General features: G+C 42.6%; 1 protein-coding gene across 10 annotated transcripts in view; it reads right to left on the bottom strand.

Annotated features, from left to right (window-relative positions):
- Positions 1-24,775, bottom strand: part of astn1 (astrotactin 1) — a 366,216-nt gene that overhangs the window by 247,527 nt on the left and 93,914 nt on the right. For 2 of the 10 annotated variants that reach the window (XM_031874553.1, XM_031874555.1), the window contains exons 6-9: positions 22,931-23,080; positions 21,188-21,337; positions 16,812-16,979; positions 4,064-4,148 (exon numbers count right to left, since the gene is read on the bottom strand). In XM_031874553.1, coding sequence (XP_031730413.1) covers positions 4,064-4,148; positions 16,812-16,979; positions 21,188-21,337; positions 22,931-23,080 — 553 coding nt within the window. The remainder of the gene's footprint in view (positions 1-4,063; positions 4,149-16,811; positions 16,980-21,187; positions 21,338-22,930; positions 23,081-24,775) is intronic. The other 8 variants (XM_031874554.1, XM_031874562.1, XM_031874556.1 and 5 more) reach the window with 5 other exon arrangements.

Below are 24,775 nucleotides of genomic sequence, written 5' to 3'. Positions count from 1 at the left end.
CCCCCCCCCCCCCCCCCCCCCCCCCCCCCCAACAGCACCACCAATAACAAGCAGCATTACGACGCAGGCTCTGTGTAAACATGCTGATTGAGAAATGTGTTCGGTAGCAGCTGACACCCAATGTGACTGTGGCTCCCACCTATTTACCAGGGGAAGGGATAGGAGGCATGAGAGGTGATGGGAGGTATGGGAGGGGATGAGAGGGATGGGAGGGATGAGAGGGGATGGGAGGAGAGACACAGAGGGTGATGGAGAGAGCAGACGTTGGAAAAAAACAAAGAGAGAGAGACAGAGAGAGAGGGGGGGGGGACATGGCAGGGGACGAGACTAATGCCAAGAGGCAGGGGTGAGAGAGGGAGAATGATGGAGATTAATGGGGAGTGGCAGCTCGGGGACTAAACAGTCTTGCGAAGTGAGAGCGAGGAGGCGAAGTGACAGGGGCCCGATGTCATTCCGAGCAATCTCCTGCACCACTGTAAGCAAAAAAGAACATCGGGGACACTTTCCGCACCGCGGGCTGTGGTCATTAAACATTGAAGTCACCCCGGGGGTGCCCCCACCCCCCCACCCACCCTGTCACACTCTGACACAGGGAGAGCACCAGGGGAAACGAGATACAGAGGTGCACAGTTGGGTGGGCTGACAGGAAATTAAGATGTCTCACAAAAAATGTAGAGGAAAAAAGAAGCATGCACAGTGGTGGCATGGGTTACAGAGGAAGTGAAGAGGAAACGGCACGCTGGTGATGTCATGGACAGTAATGATGCTCCTCCGATTGTAATTCACTAATCTTACACGGCAAGATGTGTTTGAATCAATCTAATTACGGGGTCATTTGCAACCCGTCATCTAAATTACAGTTTGGTACAAAATGGTAACAATTTAATGACGTGAGACAAATCTATGACACCTGGAACATCCCCTTGGACAAATATATCATGATGATGAAGTTGTGATGATGACTTGAACTAATTAATAAAATCTTTGACAAAGTATAATTTCAAAATTGATTCATTTTGCGTTGAACTTAGTCAGTTATTTAACACTTTTATTTAACTTTTTGATATTGCGTTCAATTTGTCACAAAAATGATTTGTTTGCTGCCTCAACATTTGAAGTTTTCAATTCATAATCACTTTCATAGTGTACATTTCCAAATCCCAAAACATTTGAAAAGGGATAGCTGCCATGGTAACAGTATGACACAATCAGTTGATATATTAGTACGACCTGTATAGCATTGACAGATATATCTACTACCTTTATTATTTTACAGTTTTGTTTCCTTATACTTTCATGTTATTCTTTTTACATGCCTGTATTTTGTTCTCTCTTCACAAAAAGAAGCTGAGGTGGATTATGAGACAATGGATCCCTGGGCATCGACAAGCAAAAGGCCCCTCCATCTGTCCTACGCAAGTCTCTTTGTGGTCATTTTGTGTCTCTTTGTGGTCATTTTGTGTCTTTTTGTGTCTCTTTGTGGTCATTTTGTGGCTCTTTGTTAACATTTTGTGGCTCTTCTTGGTCAATTTGTGCCTTTTTGTGGTTGCTTTGCGTCTCATTGAGTCATTTTGAGTATCTTCCTGGTTGGTACGTGTCTTATTGAGTGACATTTTGTAAGAGAAGCCAGGGGGGCCTTGACACTCATATGAAATAATATTGCTGACAGTTAACTAATAACAATACTATAACAAGAACTAAGTCATAACATTTTAAAAGAAATAAATGCAACGGTAACAACAGTATGACATATTCTCTGAGAGTTGATAAATTCGTATCTTTTCTTAAAGCCCGAATCTGGTCAGAACTGGAAGTACAAGGTTGACAGACAACTAATTGAATAAAAGTCATCCAATTATAATCCAGTAGTAATCCCATGGTATGTGTGGCCACAGAGGGAACTGTCCTATAGCTCAACACTGTTTATCTGACGTGAGCAGTACTTTCTGGAGCAGTAGCCCCCTCCCCACCACACACGCACACACACACACACACTGAGGGATCACCCGGCGGTTGGCACTATGTCGGTGGTGTTAGCCAAATGTCAAGGACTTTCTAACAAGCAGATGTGAACCCAATTAGGCGTTTATATGGCTTCCTGGGACGGGGTCTGAAACAGCATTTTTCAATGCCAAGCGATATCAAGTGATCGCTTGAAATCATTATTGTAATGTAAAAGAAGTGACCTTGCACCCAGACATGAGCAGACCAAAAAGCGGGATAAAGCTCCCACAACTTTACTGACTCACCATCAGCCTAAGAGTGATTTATTGTTTGATAAAACTCATACGACTGTCTTTTTAGGCTAATGACTTAAAGTGTTTTTTGGTTTAGAGGCACTCCAATTTTAGACGGAAAGACAGAATTACTCTTCATGGGGAGTCCAGTACTTCTCAGCCTATGAAAATAAAGCTGTGGCTCTGACAGAGTTTTGTCAAATCAGCAAGAAACGACCGCTGTTGATGTCACAGTGATGTCATATCTTGTGTTTAGCTTGGAGACAATAAATTCATAACTGCAAAGTCTGCGTTTCAAAGTGGAGTTGTGAATTTGAAAGAAATTAGATGTAATGAAAGGATGCTACTGATTGCATTATGGGAATTGTAGGATCTCAGATTGTTGGAGCTTAATCCATACGAATAGTTAAAATTTCTCAGCCTCTGCTGCTTCAGTTTTTAATACAAAATTTATTTTAAAAATCAGTCTCTTGTGGGTTCCTCAAGTCTGTATCAAATCACTGGATTACCACTTCAATTATTCTCAAATAAATGAACAAAGCACAGCAATGTCACAATACCAGATACTCAATACCAAGTTCATTTGAACACATTATGATAACGTCAGAATTTACTTTCGCCCAATACTTATTTGTGTTGAATAGGGCCTGAGCGCATCTTGATCTTAATAGATGGCACCTCGCGTTAATGTTAGCTGTTAGCTCCGAGCAGGACTGTGATGCTTACTGAAGTCTAACAGCTAAGAGCTAACGTTAACCAGGACTTAGCGTGTGCCCCCTATCCCAAACACAGTTTCTATGGTCCCCTGGACGGCGGGACGGCGTCAGTCTCAATCCCTAACAGTACCGATGCTATTCTATGAAAATGAGTACAGTCACAGTTTTTAGAATTTTGGCATTGTGACATCCCAACAATGTAGTATGGTCAGCCAGGCAGGAAAGTTCTATAAGTAGGTTTGTTAATTACTTCCAAAGTACCTTCAACTAAATTTCAATTCAGTCAAATGTATTTGTAAAAAGAAGCATTCAAAAAAGTTTAGTAATAAAACTTATAAATGACAAGGATCAGAGAGGTCTGGGTGTAGAATAGGGACTGAGATCATGTTGCTAGTCAATGAAATGGATCGAAAACAAATGAAAGAATCTTCAAATATGTTTCTGTTTTTGACTGGAACCCAGTAAAGGGAGACCCAGAGATCTCTTCTTGAAGACATGAAGTAATAAAGGCTAGAAAGATGGTCTCCAGATCCCCAAGAGAGGCAAAAAGTTTCATTTCCGCTATCGACCTCTTGTGGAAAAAGACTAATGACATCATTTATTTGTTTTTCAAATGTTAAGTCAGTGTTGAAAAAGACTTCTCATATATGTGTGGCATATATTTGAAGATAGAGGCCCAAGAAAATTGGCTTTTCAGGACCAATCATGAGGATCTCTGTCTCGCAGACAGAAACCTGACGACCATCCATCATTTGACATTGAAAGAGGCTGTATTTATTACCATGAGGTAAACATGTTTGAGCCTTCCACTACATTTCCTTTCGTCAGTGTGGTTTGTGATATGTGATATGTGATTTGTGAGACTGTAATGTGTGAATGTATACTCCTGTCTGACCTTTTTTAAAATCATTTTATGACTAAGCAAATGATTTTGTCTGATTCAGAATATTTATTGGCGACATCACCGTTCGTTAGGCTTTATCTGGCCAACCCAATGAATGGCCTTGTTTGACGTGTAGGGAGGACTCCATCTTTGCAAAGGACTCTCCCAACATTTCCTCTGCCCGATAATGAACAATCGTAAACCATGGGGTGATTACCATAACTTACCCCTGATTAGGCCCCCACTCACTGCGGATGCAGAGGTGCTTGTGGACCGGGTCCTTCATGTAGCCTTCGAGGCAAAGGCATTCTCCTGCAAACAGAAAGGCAGGGATTCAATCGTGTGTTCATTATAGTCAAGCCTTTTTTTAATTCACTGGAGATGTCCTTTTTGCTTCTCTCCTTTTAATTCTACTCCATGAGAGCCATCCAAAAGATGATCCTCTTCAAGCGGTTAGAGAAAACGCACTCATCTCTTATCGTTAATGATGTAGTCGTTGTTGGTTTTTCTCTGCAATTTGAGCCATATTTCTGTCAAAGCAATATCTTCTCAGCTAAAGCCCACGAAGTTTTCCAGCAGGAGCGTTTTGAAAGGAGCTACTGCTGTCAATATCCGGGCCATGGCAACTTATGAAAGCGCTTGGTGCTCCCGCCGTGTATCATGCCAATGGATGGTATCCTGACAGGTTTGAGAAGGACGCAATGTGTGAAACACTAGCTCACTTTCACACTGTTGTGACATGGAAACCTCAATGTATGAGGGTTTTCTTTTTTCAACTATTTGTTGTCTTGGGTGGAAAATCGATGGTCCTCATACTGTATGACAGATTGTCTGAACATAAACCACCATTAGCCTGAAAATAACTTTGGAAAAGGAAGGACTTGTTTGCTTAGTAATGATTTGAACCTCAAACCAAAAAGCTCTGAATCCAATAAATGCGTCCACACCTAAAGCTAATGCAAGCACAATACATAGCGTTTTACATCAATGCAGTCAGCTCGCAATTCGGTTCAATCCACAGTACGGGTTCATATGTATCAATACATTTAGAATACTTTGAGAAAAATATACTAAATTAAAAGTCCGTCTTTAGTCCAACTTAGAGATACAAAGGAAAATCTATGTTTTATTATTGTTAGTGTCCTCTCAAACCAGTATTCGTGACAGCTAGCTTATTTGCTAGCACGGTTAGCAAATGAGCTAGCTCACATGGCTAATGTTGGGCTGATTAGCACTGGCATGTTCACCGCTAGCTAGCATGGTGCTAGTTAGCTCGCCAGCTGCAGCGGCTTGGAGAGAAGCCACGTCACCAAACCTCTATTTCAACTTTTAGTTCTTCACCATTTCTTATTTCTTTAGCTCGCTTTCTTAAATCATTGTCTTTCACATCTTTATAAAAATGCCGGCGTGATAAGAATATTGTCAAGAAGACGGACTAACTTTAAACAAGATGAATTATGTTGTGCAGTTTTCCAACATGAGGCCACATTTAGAGGCAGTGTGAATGCAAACAAAGAAAGAGGAAATACACAGCCCTACAAAAGGTTCAAAAGGTCCTTAGACTTGAGCGCACATTTGCAGTTAACCTGAGTTGTGTGACTCCCCCAATTTACAGACCCAGGAGGAGAAAGGAGAGAGGGGGGGGGGGTTCTGGCAAGTTTTGGTAATCAGTCTGTCTGAGCTGTCGCGCACAGAGCTGCTGCTCCTTTTCTTATTGGCCAAATGGCATATCCTGAAAAACTCCACTTCGTTTTGTGTCTAAAAACAGCTTCCTTGTTATGTTGGAGTGAGAACACTGACACTCTGACACCCAACTAGTCTTTGTAGCAAAACGTCTTTCTTTTAAGCCCCACAATGATGCATCATGTTGATCTGCCTGTGAGAGTAAATCACAAATAAAAAAACACAATAATTCTCACTTGACACATCAAACCACTTTGTCAACTTCTTTGGGTTCCTTAGTAACTTTCTTTATTTTCACTTCCTGGAGCTTAATTGCACAATGAAGAAGACTGCCAGACAGCCGGAGAGTAAATGCTGAAATTAACTCTGAATCCTTACTCCCAATGTCTACTTTTAATAGGCTCAGTTTTTCACAGTTATCTGACTGGTCCCATTGACTGAATGACATCCCCTACCTAAAAGGGAAGGGATTGGATCAGTGATTAGTCTAATGAATAGACACTTGGCACTGGTCATGATTTACCAAAGAAAAACTTGTCTGGGGACCTCGTCTTCCCAAAATCCACTAAGCGCTCAGGCCTTAGGCAACATTCTGGGGTAATTGCTAATCACATGCAACACTGCTCAACAATAACTGCTTACAAATGGAGGCAGTGAAAAAGGGTTTGTAAAACCCTGGTTCCGGACCCCAAGTGGGATCGCTTCATATGAAGACAGGATGGATATTTCTAAGATTGACCTACTGATACATGTTTGCTGAATAACAAAACAACGTCCAACGCCTCACCAATGGGTGTAGAGCAACAGATGTGGATTGGGTGCATGCTCTATATTGACATCCTCCTGTCGAGTGAAGACTTTTTGCAAAGAACAGCAAAGCATCAGCTTTTTGTTCCGCCGTCAGCACCCAGGAGAAATGCCGGCCTTGACTTTGCTCGGTATGAGTGATGGGGCTTCACCTGCGGTTTAGAGGGTTACTCGGGGGTAACGTGTACAACATGCTCTGCTCATGCTCAATAGGAGGCAAGTGAAGGGCACAGGCCCTGGGCTTATACACCACTGTTAATGGATAAAGGTCAGCTGTCAGAACCTGCCAGGCTAAAGGAAATCATACTCGCTGATTGCCCCGCTCGTGGTGCTCGAACGGAGAAAAAAGAAATGACGAAGGCAGTTTGGGATTTTTCAAGGCCGTTTATATTCGATAGCACTATAGTGAAGATAGATCTGTGCTTGCTCTTGTGTTCATGACAGTTGACTGGGTCGAGTGAAGCAAAGGAGAAAAAAAGATCATCTTACTTGACACAAAGACAAAAGGAGAGAGTGGACACTTAGTGCCTTGCCGCTCAAGGACACGCAACTGTAGAAGCTCTACAAACATCCAACAGTTCGTCTTTTTTTTTTGATCAACAACACAAAGCAATTTGAGTGCTTCAATTAGTTGAGGTGCTTAGCCAGTGAAGGAGGATGACGAATGGGGAAAAAAGCACTTTGTAAAATTCCTTTACTTTTTCAGTCTGGCCAGAAGCTGCAACAACATCTTGTAGTGGCTGATATGTCAACGTCAAATAGGTACAAGGCTACCTGCCAGGTAACAACGATCATATACAAGCGCACTGTGTAATGTCCAGCCACATGACTCAAAGAAACTGGTCAGCACTTCAGCTCCATAACTTGGTTCATTCAATTTAAAAGCAAACTATTACTAACAGCAGGGACAGAAAACAAAACATTCCACCAAACTGCTGAAATTCTGAGAGCTGGATTCTGTTGTCATAGTTGTTCTTCATGTCGATCCGTAATGAGAACATTTTGCTCACAAAAAATAACTGTTGGATTGTGATGGGGGAAAGAAACTCGGAAACACAGATGACCAGGTTTTAAATCAAGTCAACAGTTTAGCCAGATGATCTTCACCAGTAATCTGTAATCGACACACGAGTTTCCCGCTAAATAACAAGAAACTGTGGTACAAAGATGCTGAAGGTTGAGGTCATTTAGAAACCGTTCCATAGCCTAGCTTGTCCACCAGAGAGCAAAGTTGTTGTTTTTTTTGGTATATTTAACTTAACATTACATTTAATCATTATAGGGATCTTCATAAAAAATGTATTTAAAAAAACCTAGTGTGAGGACCCTTAAAATCAGTGAGGCTAGAATGTAGTTTATTAACAAATCAAAATTTAGAGAATATAAAAAATCCCTAACCACTACCTTTCCAGCTGAAAATGGTTTATAGTTGTGTTGTTAATGAATTCAGGTCTAAATCTTGACATTTTAGTAAATATTAGAATTCTACATATTGTGTTATGTAAATATGCATATATGCAAAATAAATTGACCTTCTTCAAATTGTTAATATCATACATATGTTACCTTTTATAGGTGTTAGTTTTTAATGTGTGTGTTCACAACATGTTGGTAACTGTCATTTATTTTGTGGAAATTCATACTTAACATTTCTTGAGAGAGCAGCTGCATTTTGCTTAGCTACCTCATTCAATCAAACGCTCGGCCCTTCCAACCTTATGCAAAACGTGTTTCCCCTGAAACATCACCTGAGTGATGTGCGGTAGGGAACTGAAAACCGCCCCCTCTCTTAACATCATTTCTACTTTGCTGCGTTGTTAAATGTGCAGCGAGAGAGCTGCAATGTTTGACACTAGGAAGGCAATTTCACAATTTGACTGACAGCGTAAATTGTGTCCAGAAAAAAAATAAAATGAATAAAAGCAATGAGATGACAGGAGCTTTAGCATTTCATTTAGATTTGTTACAAAGCCAGCTGAACAAAGCTCAACGCCTCGCCTTGCTTTTATTTGCCGTTTCATCACGCTCTGAGGTCACGGCACTCCAGCTCAAACTTGTTCTACACTCACGAGGTGTTACGGCCCCTAATTGCTAAATATGCAGGCGCTGAGCCAGCTTCTGAGCTCCAGACTTTATTTCCATCACGTCCCCACCCGGCTATTTGTCACCTTATGACACACACACACACATGGAACAGAAGTGTTGTTAGTGCGACCAGACTGAGCAAAATTTACAGATTTCCCTTAAATAACCTTTGATCTGTTGCGTGGAAGTATGCTTTTTCTTCACACATTGTTGTGTCAAAATTACTCAGCTCATCAGCACCGCACGCCGATCCATTACGAGTATTATGATGTGGGAACTTGCATTTACGGCTGTGCGATATGAACTTTCGTGTTTCACACAGTCCAAACACACTCTGGAGCGAAACCAGCCCGTGAAACATCGGCCCCCTCTAAAGCGCCCAGATTTAGGACTCTGCAGGAAAGGAGACATTCATGCATTGAAGCCAGGTGGCGACCTCCGGTTCTGACGAGTGAAGCCGATGCTTCATGTCTTAAAACTTGCATTCCCTCTACTGGCCATCAGGGGGCGACTCCTCTGGTTGTATAGAAGTCTATGAGAAAATGACTCTACTTCTCTCTTGATTTATTACCTCAGTAAACATTGCAAACATGAGTTTATGGTCTCAATCTCTAGTTTCAAGTCTTCTTCAATACAGCATGATGTTCATTTAGTAAATTATGCTCCATTTAGAGTCAAACAGACCATAAAGCAGGGTATGCTTTAGGGCGGGGCTACACTGTGATTGCCAGGTCGCTACCCAGACGTATACGGCGTCTCTACGTCACTCCTCCACATTCCAAATATGGCAACTTCCGAAATCGAACTCCGAACTCGAGGCTTCAAAACGGATGGGTGACGTCACGACGACTGCGTCCATTTCTGATGACCAGTCTGTAGTTAAAAGCGTCCAGCGTCTTGTTTAATGTCTCTCACAGACAGAGCATTTCCGCTTTCATCTCATTCTGCAGAAATAAGGATTGGATTTACGCCATCTATAGCACCATTGCATCCCCCTGCAGCCCACTCAGTCTCACACTGACACACACACACACACACACACACACACACACACACACACACACGAGTGCGCGTATGCAGAACAGTTTCGTTAAGAATGCATCATGTGAAAAATACAACACAATTACCGAGGCCTCGCCTTGCCAGTCCCGCTCGGTCCATACATCAGTTTTTAAAGGAGCGGGGGCACAGTGTGGATTTAAGTGCGTAGGCGAGTCTCAGAAATGATGCCAAGAAGGGCAGGCGTGAGACACATCGGGCCCCGGCTTTTTGATTCATTTAAAGGTCTCGGAGCTCACTCTGTGTTGCCCAGGGGGGAGCGTCGGGCTGCTGAATAATGGATGCAAAACAAGGAAGACACTTGAAATGGGTGACTTCTCCCTGAACTTAAACTTTGAGTGACGCAGCGGCGGAGACTTTCCAAGACAACAGGTAACACTAAAATTATTCATTAGGGATTGGTAAAAAGAAAAAAAAGTATGAATACATTCTAATACTTGAATCCTAGAATCAGTTAACTCTGGGTTGATTATTAAGTTGCGGATACTTATTTAAGGCTCATTTGATGACTTATTTGAAGTTTAGTTTCTTGCTTCGCCTCTGTCATGCACTGTGCAGCTTATATATTTATTTATTTTCCGTCTTCATCAAGCCAAAGCTATTTTTATAAGTGAGAAGCCAGTTTTTTGCTGGCGAGGCTGTCAACTCCTCCACGGGGACAGAGGACGTGTCATATTAAAAAAAAAAAACATTTTCAGATCAAAAACTTAAAAAAACCTTAAGAACTTATGTATGACAGGAGATCATTGGAATTAATGTTTTAATGTCTTCTGAACGATTAGAATCAGAAGAAAATAAAGCGTGTGGGAGATGTATTTGCAGAGATGAGGACTTTTAAAGGACTTGTAAAACAACGAGACACGCTCTGTTATTCTGTTTTACAGGCTCCCGCTTTCTGCAGAGTGGATTCAGGGAAAGATCAAAATGTATTCACTGGCTGAGAGAGTGATAAAGAGCTTGTTAAACAACACAGTGTTCTGCAATTCTGTTTTATCAGGATGCTGCTCTCATCGTTTGGACTTTGAATGTGCAGCGTAGCTTGAATAAAGCAGTGTGTACAGTAGCTGCACATGCGTACCAGAGGAGGCTGGGCCAGAGAGGCGAGAGGGAGAGGGAAATGTTTTATTAAAAAGAGAAGCTGGTTGAAATAAAGCATTACAAAATATCGGTATCCTTTATAAAATGACTGTGACTCTCTTCTATTCTCCATCGATTGTATGTGATGGCAGCAGAGGAAAGAATAGATTCATACAGTAGCACCGTACAGATTACATCATAACTACTTTTAAACACATCACTACAAAGATGACATTTTATTTGGGTTCAAATTACGTGCACAATTAATTGAATATTAATCGCAAACAAGATTTTGGCTTCACACAAATGAATGAAGGTGATCAACAGATAACTGATCAATAATTTAAATGACATCATATAGCCGCATATGAAATAAAGTGCTTTCTAAACTCACAGCCAGCCACCAAGGGGCGATCCTGATGTTTTGTCTTGTCTTTTGTGGAACTATCATGCCTCCAGTTCTGAAAAGTGAAGCCAAAGCTTCACGTGTTAAAGCTGCATTCTCTCTACTGACCATCACGGGTGACCCCTCTGGTTGTATAGAAGTCTATGAGAAAATGACTCTACTTCTCTCTTGATTTATTACCTCAGTAAACATTGGAAACACGAGTTTATGGTCTCAGGAATTTTAGCACAACGTACAGGCTTTTTCAACATTTTGGTACGATTTTATGTTGCTTTTTAGAAATGCATCGTAAAAACTGGAGTTGATTTAAATGGCAGTCACAATAAAAATATTTTCTCTGTAAAAACCAATGAATGTATTTTCTGTACATAAAAGCTCATAAAATATTCCACATAGTTTGGGATTTTGGTGTTGTTTTTCTTTCATAAGTCACACATTCTCTAATAACGACTGGATGATTAATGATTTACTAAAGGATCAGAGTTGAATTCTCCCAGCACGCAGCGTCTATCATCCAGAGGTTGCAGGTCAAGCCACTGCTCTCAAAGCCCCGCTGCATTTCACATCAGTCTCTGGTTCAGGTATTCAGCCGACAGCCTGTGCCAGTGATTTTGTCACCAGATATGAATCGTAAGCCGTTGTGAGTCACGTGGTCTCAGAGTTCAGTAAATATGAAATGCAGTTGGCAGGATCCCTGTCTGACCCATTGTGTGTTAACCTCTGTTTCCCCCCAATCTCCTCTCCTTTGTTTTGTTGTGCCATGTGCTTGGTGTTGTTTTCTCAGGCCTTCCTCCAGACACCTCCCATTGCCACCGCCCTGATGGATGCACAGCTGCGGACAATCTGGCTCGTTACCCAGCAGCATATCAACCCTGGTCTTGCAGGCCTGGGTTGTCAGTCCGTATTGTCTTCTGCCTCGGTAGCCTCCACCGCCGTTCCGTAAATTGAACCCCGTTGTTCCTTCCTGAACTAATCTCTCTCCTCTCTGCTACGGGTGTAGAGTACTGGTCGATCTGCGTACTCTCCGGTGTCGAGCCACGGGACATCACAACGTCGATCTGCCTGCCCTCCGGTGTCGGACCACGGGCTCCACACCTTCACACACCTTCAAAATAAAATCCGTTACATCGGACTCTGTCTCCTGTGGTCTTGCGTTTGGGTCCTATCCGTGAAATCCCGTGACAGAAGTACAACAACATCGTCCTGAGATGGATTTACTTCTCACTCTGCGCTTTTTCAAGTTTCCCTTTTTTAAGGTCGCAAAGAAAAAATGTACATAATGCAGCATCGATCAAAAGTTGACATGTTGCTTTCCCTCAACGTCCATCAGTCATTTCAGGCACGCCATCAAGCTTACAGTACATCCATCCCTCCAACCCATCGCTCATCCAGTGGAGGCTCCTCTACCACACATTCTGGTCTCTCTCTAAAGTTTCTCTTTAAAGGGTGGGGGGGGGTTCGGACTACTTGCAGTGGGGTTGTATGAGGGTACCCATCCATCTTCAGTGTGTTGACTGCAGTAGATGAAAGTCGACACGCCAGAGAAACAGACGGGAGCAATGCAATGCTGTGGACGTATTTCAGACATCATGTGTACTCTATATTTAGAATATGTATCACGCTGTCAGACAGCCCTCACTGACGAGGAACTGACGCCGGGATCTGTGCTCTCTTCATTTTACCTCACAGAGCACAGGAGTTGCTGGTCTTTAACTTTTAGGCTTAAAGTGTTGAAAACTTGAAAAAGTGTTATTTATTCATTTATTAGTATGTTTGTGTTATTGTGTGTCTTTGGTGGAACTGAACTAACCAAAGTCGCACAATAACACAAACTATAACTGATGGAGGCGACTCCTGTGTTCTGAGAGGTAGAATGACCGTTTATGTCAAAGGAGTCTCGTGGCTTTGAAGAGAGCATAGATGAGATTCCCCCATCAGAAAGAGTTGTCTGAAGGTATGGTAAAGCAGGTATGGTAAAACATTAGAAATATAGCATACACTTAAACTGATATTGATTTTAGATGTCTTAAATGCATCACATTGTCAGTGCTGGTTCTCCAAACTCCATCTACTGAGCAGACAGAGCTGGGACAGAGGTGGTGCTGGAGGAGCCATGTCAGTGTGCAAAGGCTGGGAGACACAGAGAAAACACTGGAGGGAGCCCAGCTTCAGGATATTCTACAATATATTTGAATTTGTCGCAGTAAAATACATAGTTACAATTTATTTTGCTGTGTTAATCCACCAGATGTTTCCATCATAATAATGGAGACTTTTATGAGTTGAACTGTAATTAAACTATATTGGATGCCATGACTGTGGTTGTGCTACTGCCATAATTACCAAGTCAGGCCTATTAGACATGCTATTTCATTTTCTTCTGTGGTTTTTTAATGTTTGCTTTTCTGTTAAGTATCAAGAATCCATGTTTTTTTCTGTCACTGTTGCTGAGACCTCATTGTGTTCTTTCTGCTCCGACATGTGAAATAAAACTGGACTGTTGCTCCTCGAGTACACAATCTGATGGATTCTAATTTGATTTCATCTATCCAGGCAAAAACAATTGGGCCACGATTACACACGAGATGAAGGAGCGCCAAGAAGGAAATCTCATTTTGGCAAATTACTCCTTGGCCTTTGTGAAACCTCCAGATTTGTTCCCGCTCCAGCAGCTCGAGACAAACGCAACGACAGTTTATCTGCCATAATTAATTAATCTTCTACGATTTTTCCTTTCTAAATTTTGCTCAGAAAAATGCATCCAGTTTAAACTAGAGGGTTTGTCTTTCCTGTTGTCCCCTGGAGTACAAATGAAGTTGACAGTGGAGACATGAAAACTAATTGATCAGCTCCGTAGACAACTCCCCCGGGGGAAAGTCAGGTCAAGTGCTCCAGACAATCTATTTTCCTATTTTCCGGCCCTGCAGTGCCGTGGAGCGTAGTCATGGTCACACCTGTAAACAATTAAAGCCGAGTGATAAGCGCCGCGAGTTCTAGAGGCCTTCTGCTGCACTGAGACTCAAGACCGTCTCGAACCACAGCGAGATTACAAGTCTTTAACAATTAGTTAATAAGCAACACAAATGTGCATCAAAAATGTTATTATATCACAGCTGCTTGTCCACTAAGTTGCACATGCAGGAAGGCGGAGCTTCCCTTTTTTCCATTGAGTTCTAAAATTCAAAACCGCATGACCCTGATGGATAAAAGAAATATTGGGACATCAAAAGGGATTTGTTTTTTTCCAGTTGACCCTTCGCGAAGCCTGCTGCTACTCCATCAAGCTGTCAGAGCTCCATGGAGCCCACACTGTCACTAACTGCACTCCCTGAATAGATATGATCACATTTTTGGAAAAAATAAAAATGCAATTTCAGAGAGAAGCAGACCTTTAGGGTCTACAACATGTTGTTCAACATGTGTTTGAAGGATAAATCCACGATGTCAAACTGATTCAGCAGAGAAAACAGTTAAAAAGCTAAAGATAGAAGCTAAAGCTACAGATCACAGTGTGTGAAAGTGAACCACCACATCACCTGGAGATCCAGACAGAAGACAATGACATTAAGGAATTATAAAGTGGACATTCAGTAGACCTTCAGTAGCCAGCGTAGCATAGAAGTGCTAACTCTAGTTATTGACATTCTAACATACTCTGCTAATGCTAGCTCTGCAGGTTTTGACGTAGAAGCGTAATGTTTTAGAAACGTATTTCTGCTTCCAACATTTGAACACTAACTCAAAATCAACAAAACCAGCCCGAACATGAAGACCGTCTACCCCCGCTACCTCTCTTCTCTCTGCCTGTTGTCAACCACAAATGTATTGACTTCATATTAGTAAGAGCCTCATTAATTTTCCATTCTATACTATAAGATGTACCTGCCTTTTATGTAAAGAATATCCCCTATCTCTCTCTGTATGAAAACAGAATCCATTGACATCAAGTATTTTGGCTCGTACACAACACTCCACAATACAAATGCACCTGACAGCAAAGACGTACCAGCAGAAGTGAGGGTGTCATGTTTTGATGCTCGACATTAAATAGCTTGACACAAGCCATTGTTGCATACATGTCAGTTTTGGTTCTGGTAATATGTCAGTCAAAAGTTCCTCTAAAGCCCTTATGATTCCATCTGTTAATGATACACAAAAAATGTCTGTTTTTGTCAAAAAATGAAATGATCTCAGTGAAAATTGGTGCAGTCTAGTTTGTCAGATGTTTGGTGTTCATGGGAGTTCACAGCCAATGCTGTGGACCACAGGGACTGAGAACCTTTGGAAGTCCTCCTGCATTTTGACAGCAGGGACCAGGGTCTAAATTAAGATTAAGGGACATTTGACACCTATAAAGGCCATGGTCTGCAGTACAAGAACCTTCAGGGTGGGGTTTGCGCGGATGATCATCTTCAACTCGTGCGGCGCTTCATTGATAAACCAACAAAATATCGATTCAGGACCATTGAGGACGAGGGGAGAGCATTTCTCTTCCTTTAACATAATTCAAAGTACAGTCAGGCTTTGTCTTCACTTTCTTGCTCATTGTAATAAAAGAGAAGGTGCAGCGGTGCTGTACAAGTTATTTTCTGAATACTTATTAGTTATTTCCTCTGTTTCACAGCGGTTACATTCTGAAGCACAAATAAATAACCAACAAACTCTCAGCAGATGATTTAGTGTGCAGGTAGATGCTCTCCTCTGCACTTCGTTCACTGCGTCCAACGTGCAGCAGTAAAAAAACCCAAGATGTGATTCAGAAACACTGAACTGCAGCCACCATCAGGACTCGCCCCATGGCATGCTGCTTTGTGTTTGTCAGCGGACTAACTTAAGATTCCTAAGTCTTTAGATCGCTATGGAAACGCGGTTGAAGTTCTAAAAAACCTAATGGAAGTCATGTTGTAATGATGGAGGAACTACTGGCCTGGTTTTCATGAAACTCGGTGGAAGAGAACCCATGACCTTGTGTTTGATACAGTTGACGTAACAAACTTAATGTGTCATTGAGTCATTATTAATTAGAAAGCTCTGCATTTCAAAGTTACTGCATGTTCTATGGACGACTATGACATCTTTCTCTTTGACTTTTTCTTCACATTTTTCATCTTGATGCCATCAGGCTCTTTGCTTCGTGCTCAGTTGTCGCTGCAAATAACATTTGGCTTTCTTTCTTTTTTTCACAGATTTAGATCAACCAATGTTTGCGCTCTCGAACCCGGGCTTTATAAGAAGTAGTGCCAGCTGTGTGACGCCAAGGGAAGAATGCCTGAATGCCAACAGAAAATGAGAAGACACTTGATTTCATCGCAGGTGCACAAGGCGATGAGATCGGGTCATAGAGCCTTTATCAGTGCAACACCTTCTTGACGTTACCACCACTCGTGTTACTGGCCAGTGCTGTTTGTCTGACAGCCAATTGAAGAATTACAGGGTTTGTAAGTTGGGCTGACTACGGTTGAACAGAATGTTACATTTTGTTGATGATCAAATAACCTGATTCTTGTTTAGCATCAGTTTGGCTTCTTCTAAGTTAGTTTTTTTATTCCCCATGAATATTAGATATGATTTAAAGAGGTTAAACAGAGTTTAAATAAATAAAGTTCACCCTGAAGCACCATAATAAATAGGTTGAGATGTCAAGTCTACTGCATGTTTACTGGTTAACTTGCAAGCATAAAAGAGTGAGCCAACGAATCACCGACTGTAACTTCACTGTGTTCTCCGTGGATTTGACGACGGAAGCGGGTCAAGCCAGAGAGCAGAGACCGTGTTTATTGAATTAAAAATCAATAAGGTTACCATGGTAACAATCCCGGTAGGAGACGGAGCTGATTTATGTCGTGTCCTCGGCTCACCTGTCTCCGGGTCACACTGGTGCTCACAGGGGTCCAGGAGGCGTCGTCCGCACAGCTCGCCGACCCAGGGCCCGCTGGCATTCTGCTGGTAGTACAACAAGATCTGTGCCGGGTTCAGCCAGTCTGAGGCTTCCAGCTGGCTCCCCTGCAACAAAATGAACCTGGATCCTGAGGAGGACGGAGGGAGTAGGGATGGAAAGAAACAAGAATAGAAGGATACAAGAGAGAGGGTAGAAATGAGAGAAGGATAGAGAAGGGGAAAAGGGAGAGGAAGCAGAAGGACGTGGAGGGTGGATGAGCAAACAGCAGGGGGAGGGAGGATGGAAGAGCAGGACGATATGAGAAAATATCCCACGAGTTCAAATATGAAAATAAAAACAGCACTAAGACACGTTTTGGACTTCAATGCAGGTCAAATATCTTTAATTTAAGAAAGTAGCTCCAAACTGAAATGCAAGAAATAGATACTTTATGGTGTGTTCACACCAAACACAAAGACAAGTCTTCCTACAGCGTGATTTTATCCAAAGTCGAAGGAAAGAAGTGATACGAATGATGCAAATAGGGAATCACTCCATCCGCCTATAAGAGCGTTTAAATATTTAAACCAGGGCGAGAAATTGTGTCATAAAAGTCCATCAGCGCTGAGACCCTGATGTTGTTTAATCACTAATGGACGACAAAAATCAGCAATACAAGGCAAAATGTCACTTTGCGTTTGGTGTGAACACAGCTTTAGAGGTGAGGAAAAACAAAATCCCTCAAAATGAAATAGTTTGCAGTAAATCAAATAAAAGCCTCAAAACAAGCTTCTCAGCTACTACTGTGATATTTGAAAGATAATAACCATTATTAGTTAGTATCATTAAAGCAGGAGCTGAGATCCAGCCAGGGCAACAAACACTGAAAGTGTGTTGGACAATGTGATGAAACAACACCTGTAATGTTGGTGATTCATCAGTAACCACAGGCTGCCGCTCTGTTGCCCTGCAGTCACACATGTGCTCCAAGAGGAGGAAGGCAACGGTGAAGAAAACATTGGTTCACATTCCCCGCGGTGTTTGGATTCAAATGTGTGAGGATTAGAATGGTGGAGGTTCTGACAATGGCATCAATACTGGAGGAGGGCCTTTGTTCGACCCTGCCGTCATAATGGTGCAGTGGGAGATCGTGTTATGGACTTCCCTCCTTTTCATGACTTTACATACACTGTTCATACAAATTCAGTTGTGATTTAGGGTGATGGCACCGACTGACTCGGCCACACGTCCTGGTGACTGTAGCCGGGAGGTAACTCGGCTCATGTTGAGCGTCTGTCAGAAAAAATCTCTCCTCAAACTCAGAAATTTTTCAGGCTGCTCGTCAGTTTCACCTTAAAGAAACACCAACTATTAACAACTAACACTTATGAGCAGTTCCTCCCCCAGATCTTCACACGCGTGTTATTAGCAGCACTTGTGACATGAATAAAGCAACGTGATGGCATTAGTGTTGAACTCCAGTGTCAGGGCAACACATAGTCTATGTCTGCAAACAATTAAGAGTCCATTCAATTTAAGTTGTAATGACTTAATAAAAAATAAAAAGTGATGTATCTGCACATGTTTAGAAGTGGAAGGTGAGTATGTATGGAAACTGACTTCGCATCTTGAGAATGCTCATAAGCTGCTTCGTACATGTAAATATTTAAATTCTGGGCATTTGATCAATTGGGCTTCATTGTGGAGGACAAACATGTATTTCACAAAACAAAACAGCCATTCAAAGAACACAACATTTTCACAAAATATAATGACAACTCAATCAAAAACACAAAAGCAAAACAGAAAACATAAGGACATATTGACATTCTGAAATGATACATTTTCTGGTTTTGCTGAACGTCATTGGGATTTTGGAAATGTTGAGTTTTGACTCTCAAGGCCACCATAGAAACGAGACAAGGACTGCATTAGTCAGATTTATCTTCAATTATTACCAATATAAAAGTCAAATTGTTACTTTGAATACACTGAGTCATCAAAGGCTTTGCAGCTTCAGTACTTTATTGAAGTGGGCCAGGCAGGACCGTATTAATATGTGGAATATCTCCTAATTCATGTTGTATTTAAAAACATGCAATAAGTTGAAAATACAACCAGCCGAAGCAAAGAACACAGCCACGAGTCCAGCGCACACCTGCGGGTGTCGTTCTGTAGATTAGCAGCAGCCCCGTGCGTTTGCAGACAGCGGATGCACCGGGCATGTTAAATGACTTGCTGGCCGGCTCTGTGCGCCCCAGTTAGGGCCGTCCCCTTTGACGAGCACTTATAAAATAGAGCACACACTGCAAATGGCCGGACACATCTTGTTTGTCTAATTGCGGTGAGTCATAAAGCTGCTCGTTAAATCTTTCAAACTTTATACACCAATCAGCAATGCTTCTCTTTTTATGGCACATTTCATGTCCGACAGTACTCTATGTCTGAATGCTGGATGTGCAATTTTTGTATTTTTTGCATTATGAAATGGATTCTTACATCAAACATAAATGTTTTGGGTTTCCAAAAAAAGAATGCAGGAATATTCTTCTGACTTTACGTTAACTGACTACAGTCCAAGATGGCCGTCCCATGGAACCTTGACATTTCAGTCACTCAGCGGCTCATAACATGTGTTTAGAGGAAGAGTGTTTTAAAATACAAATTCACCAGATGGTGGGTTTCCTTCTTAGTGACTTATCTAGTGAGAAAGAACATCAGAAGAGTCTGACCAATAAACTTCTCTTCCACTGATGTCAAAACAAACTCAAAGACTCAAAGTGGACAAAGTCACCATAACATCATCCATTGGTTCGGAGAGGGTGGAGCTAAGTGCAGCTGAACGCTGAATGAGACAATTTTAGGCAACCAAGATATCATGATCGACTTTCATGAAGTGAAAACACACACTGTGAAAGGGTCAAAACACGGAAAGCTCCCAGACTGGACTACACCGTGGTAGAGACCTGTCAATCACAAGATAGCCACGCAGATTGAAACACCATGCCATGAGATATTATAAAGACATTCATGGTTCCCAGAGGATGAATCATAACGACTCTGTTGATCCCCTGAATGTTCCTCTACTACCACTATGAGGATTACATTTGTGGTTTTAAGTGAAAACCGCTCAACACGCTGTAGACTCTTGGTTGTTTGTCCCTCCGTACCGTTTTCTGTGATATTTTCAACATCCCTCAAATTTCATGAGCAGCTGAGTGACTGGTATTATTATGTTCCGGTAGGATGGCCAGTGATGGCTTCAGATGTCATTTGGACACGTATCAGACAAGACACAGATGGCAGTGGGAAAACTGTTTTCCACAAAATACAATCTGAGATGATAAACCTTGCCCACATTTATATTTGAGACTCCAGGTTCGTCATATAGAGAAGTTTGTCCTGTCCTTTGTCACAGAATATCTTGAATAGCAGTAGATGTTGTTATCCTGCGTGAACAGATGATTACTTTCCCTGATGTGAAAGGCAAGGAGAAAGGTGTCGCTGCACGTTTTCTCTGCTTTTCTTCACAGTATTCCGGGGCAGACACATGCACAGCTGTGGCATTAATAGCTTCTTTCCCCCGGTGGCGGAATCCAGATTCTCATCTGATTCGCCGTGGCATCGAAATCAAGTCTGATGAGATTGTGGAGACATTCATGGAAACATTCTAAATCAATCCCAGTTTTGTAATTCAACGGGCAAATTCATCATCTTTCATCTCTGCTTTCAAAGTTCTCCTCCTGGACGCCTCCCTGGAATCTTAATATCTCCCTGGCAGACCGGCTCGTACCGCCGGGAAAGCAGCAGCAGCGCTTCGAATCAAATCAGACCTCTGGATGATAGATGAGTGAGTCCCAGTCGCAGTCTATAACATGTCTGCACTCCCATCTCACTCCCCTGACAGCTGAAAAAACCCACTGAGCCGGTGCTTGGACCCCCTGCAGTGCTTATTTTCTCCCTTCATCCGCAGGTGTTACATGGAAATTCATTATCGAGGTGGTTCGACGAATCAGTGGGCGCGAGGGGAAGAGTGAGGGAGGGGTTTGCGGCAGGTGGTCACTGCGACCTGGCCTCAATGTGCTGTGATGCTTTGAGGGCACATCTGCCGTGTGGTCTCACATGGGAAACCGGGGTGTGGGGGTGGGAGTTCGACCTGGAATTTACCTTTGTCTCAGCTCGACCGCAAAAAACCCGGGCGGTCCCATTTGAGAGAAATAACGAGCCGGGATCCGGCGGGAAAAATGCCAGCTCAGCCCCCCTTGGGCTTTGAGCACCCACAAGAGCATGTGTGTGTGTGTGCATGCGTGTGTGTATGCGTGTGTGAGAGTAAAGGCTTCAACCACACAGTCTTACCGTCAGCGATGAGGTGCTCCGGCACATGTAGGATGACCCGCACCGAGAGGCTGCAGGACATGTGTGAGGAGTAGACGAGGCCGATCACGCAGCTGATGACGCTGATCAAAGTCAGGGTGGTCTTATTGATGGGGCTCCGAGGGGAACCTGCTGCCGGGGGGAGACAAATGCACAGGGAGGGGAGCGGGGGGGGGGGGGGGGGGGGGGGGGGGAAAAAAAAACGATGGAGATGTGTGAAGCAGTTTCTTTTTTTACCCCCCCACACATGCCCCTCCAGACACACATGCACACAGCAGCACCAAACACAAACGCACACCGCTTACTCTGGGAGTCGTTTTTACAAACAAGCCAGAAGGAATGGGCTTAGCCACCATGAAAAGGACCTTTAGGATGAAGAAACCTCAAGGCCTATGGGAGCTTTAGACCGGGATAGCTCAGTGGCACAGAAATAAGGTTTACCATTGAAGGGTTTTAACATCCAAGCTGGGATGTGAGGGATGAAATACAAAAGAGAAGAGACACGGGCCTCAATAAAAGTGGTTCAGAGGTTGTTTTGCAACCTTCCTTCTACTCTCCCTCTCTGCCCGAGAAGAGAACGCCTCCCTTATCTCTGTTACTCCAGAGTGCAACACAGAATGTGTTAAACGTGATCCACAGGGGCATGCATGCATACACACACACACACACACACACACACACACACACACACACACACACAAGTCACAGTGACCTTGAATAAAGCCACTCACACTCTGTTTAAAAAAAGGGTTATTTCCTCACCGGTAGAATAACTCTAGATTACGTTGTCACTTTTTAAATTACTCTGGCAATGTTTTGCTGCCGACGGCGATCCTTTAAACAAAAGCCAAAGTAGAACGCTGACCTATCGTATTATGTGTAAAGTTAGTTTATTCAATCAAGTGACTCACCCAGAATTATAAAGATATGAATGTGGGGCATCATTTAATCTTTTTTTTATTTAATTGAATTATCATAACATTCAAAAGTATCTCCATTTTACATAAAGAAGTTGAACATTTCGATATTGTCATCAAACCTCCGACTTGATGAAGCGCTTCATGAATCTTTTTCCTCTGGATGTAAACAACATGGTAGTGGCAGCGCTGCAGCTCTATTCTATTCTTAAGCCTCGCTCTAATTAAAGGTGTTGGCTACATTTCTGGAGGCATCGCCGTGTTTGTGGCACCTGAGCACACGACGGGGGGAGCGAGTGGCCCCGAGGCGTTGTGGAGGCTTGTAACGCCGTCTGACAGCAGCTATTATTCTGAGGGCATTGTCTCTTTTATTTCATTTATTTCCTCCCACACCCCGTTACTGTACGTGGAAGCTGCGAGGACGCGGCATGCTGACGGACAAGGCGTGCCGCACCACATCTCTCTGACACATTTGCACAGGCTCCTCCTTAGAAACAATATTTGCGTGGAATATTATTTCAAAAATGGCGTTAGATCGACGTCTGATCTCGTGGACTTGTTTGATTCCAGTCAAACAAGATTGAGATCAGCATTGCATGCTCCAAACACACACAGCTATGTACATACACAGCACACCGTGGACACAAACTCCATGTGCTTTTGAAAAGGGGGCACAATCACGAGCACACACAACACCACGGAGCCATCCATCTGATATATGCACTGCAAAGGTTACTTGTCATGCGTCATGGCGACGGTAATACCATCAGACGGCGGGATAAACTGTCTGTGTGCGAGTCCTCCTTACCCCCTGAGCCCCACGCGCTGTTGGCGTTACCATTTCTCATACCTCGACTCCGGCGGCGGCTGCGGTTTGGGTCGGTGTAAAAGGCCAGCTGAGGCTCGCTGTCTGCCTCCGTTCCAGAGTCCCCGTCTGGGTTCAAGAACGTTGAACCCGCTGTTGGATTCACACATTAAAGAAGAAGAAGAAATGAAATAAGATACACCTACAATGAGAGGGAAAAGTAAAAGGTCTGGACCAGTGGTGGGGCGGTGTTTGTCTCATGGAGGATGTCAGAGAAAGGATCCAGCGGTTGGAACAGATCATAAAAATGTCCTTCAATCAATAATTGAAATGTAGGTTAATGGAGATGGAAGCCATGCAGAAAATAACCGTATCATAGATAAAAGAAAAGCTTGAAAACAGCTTTTTCTTGGTTTCACTTTAGTTTGAGCAACTTCATTTACTGAACCAGCCAGAAGACGATGTCATCGATCCTTGAATTAAACCATGAGAGGAACTGTGACCAGACGTCCATCAGGAGTGAACACAATGCAGCTCCTTGACTTTGGTCTGCGCTGCATAAGTGAACGGTTTGCTGCTGGGAGCAGTTTGAGTGAATCGTACCTCAGGTTGGGCAGTTTATTACAACACAGAAACACTTGCCTTGTAGAGTGAACCTTCATAGTTTCACTGCTGTAAATATCCACAGTGGACGACAACTGATATCTTTGGATTCTTTTTAATACATGTAACGCTAGTCTTTTACATTTGCAATATATATGGACAAAAATATACGGTACTGTATATTGACAGAGGTGTCATTATAGATTTAACAGTAACTCAGCTATTATGTTTTAATTGAATAATCCTTTAGTCTATCAAATGTCAGGGAATAGTGAAAACTACAAAATTCTCACATCTGATAAGTGGGAACCACCGGCTGGTTGTACATCAAAACTAATATTGTGACAAAGTATGTGGCATATTGACAGCTCTGTTTTGAATACAGGGTCACTGCCACCCTGAGTGGACCAATATATTGGCTGCCGGTAAATGGCAGATTGTTCTTCTGGTTTTGTTTATTTGGGAAGATTTTAGGGATTTACTTTTGGTAATTTAGTGGTTCGCCTCCGATGAAGGAGAGAGAGCGACAGCGTGTAATGACAGCACAGAGAGCCAGCAGATGTATACGGCTAACTGTGAAGTAAGGGTTAACATCAACCAAACCGGAGTTGGTGATTGTTGGAATTAGGGTTTTGTTGAGTTTTATTTTGTTTCTGCTGAGTGTGAAAGTGTTTTTTAATGTGCAAGAACATTTCCTTAATCTATTAGTCTAGAAAGGATGAGGGCTTGTGAACGTACCGCTCGACATTCACCGTTCTACATGGTGAATAGCATTTCAAGGTAAACGTATTTTGTCTCGTGGATTACATTTTATTTTGACGTATCATAAGTTAAAAAAAAGAAATGCTAAAACACAAGCCTTCATGAACAATTCTACTCAACTGGGGGGAAAATGAAGCGGAATAAATGTAAGAGAAGCTTTGATTGGGATGATAATCCCACTCAAAGCAGTTAATCATTGTCCATTTTGCACTTGGGTGAGATAGTAAATGTAGGAGGCGAGTGAATAGATCCGTCAGTTGAAGCTACGATATGATCTTAAGGACGAGGTACATACACTGCTCTTACAATACAACTTGTCTGTACTGTATTTCAGCCCAGTGTGTTCTAGCAGAGGCATTAGCTATATTTAGAGGGCATGTATTGAGGCTTGTCTTACAAGTGTTTAGCGGATTGAGAATCACAAAGTGAGGGGGAAAATCCATCAAAGCAGCAAAGATCTGCTGCCTCAGTGTGAACTGAAAC

Source organism: Anarrhichthys ocellatus, unplaced genomic scaffold (genome assembly GCF_004355925.1).
Source record: "Anarrhichthys ocellatus isolate YVR2014 unplaced genomic scaffold, GSC_Weel_1.0 scaffold82, whole genome shotgun sequence".
Lineage (NCBI taxonomy): Eukaryota > Metazoa > Chordata > Actinopteri > Perciformes > Anarhichadidae > Anarrhichthys > Anarrhichthys ocellatus.
Note: the sequence above shows the minus strand (reverse complement) of the source record. Positions and strands in the feature narration are given on the sequence as shown.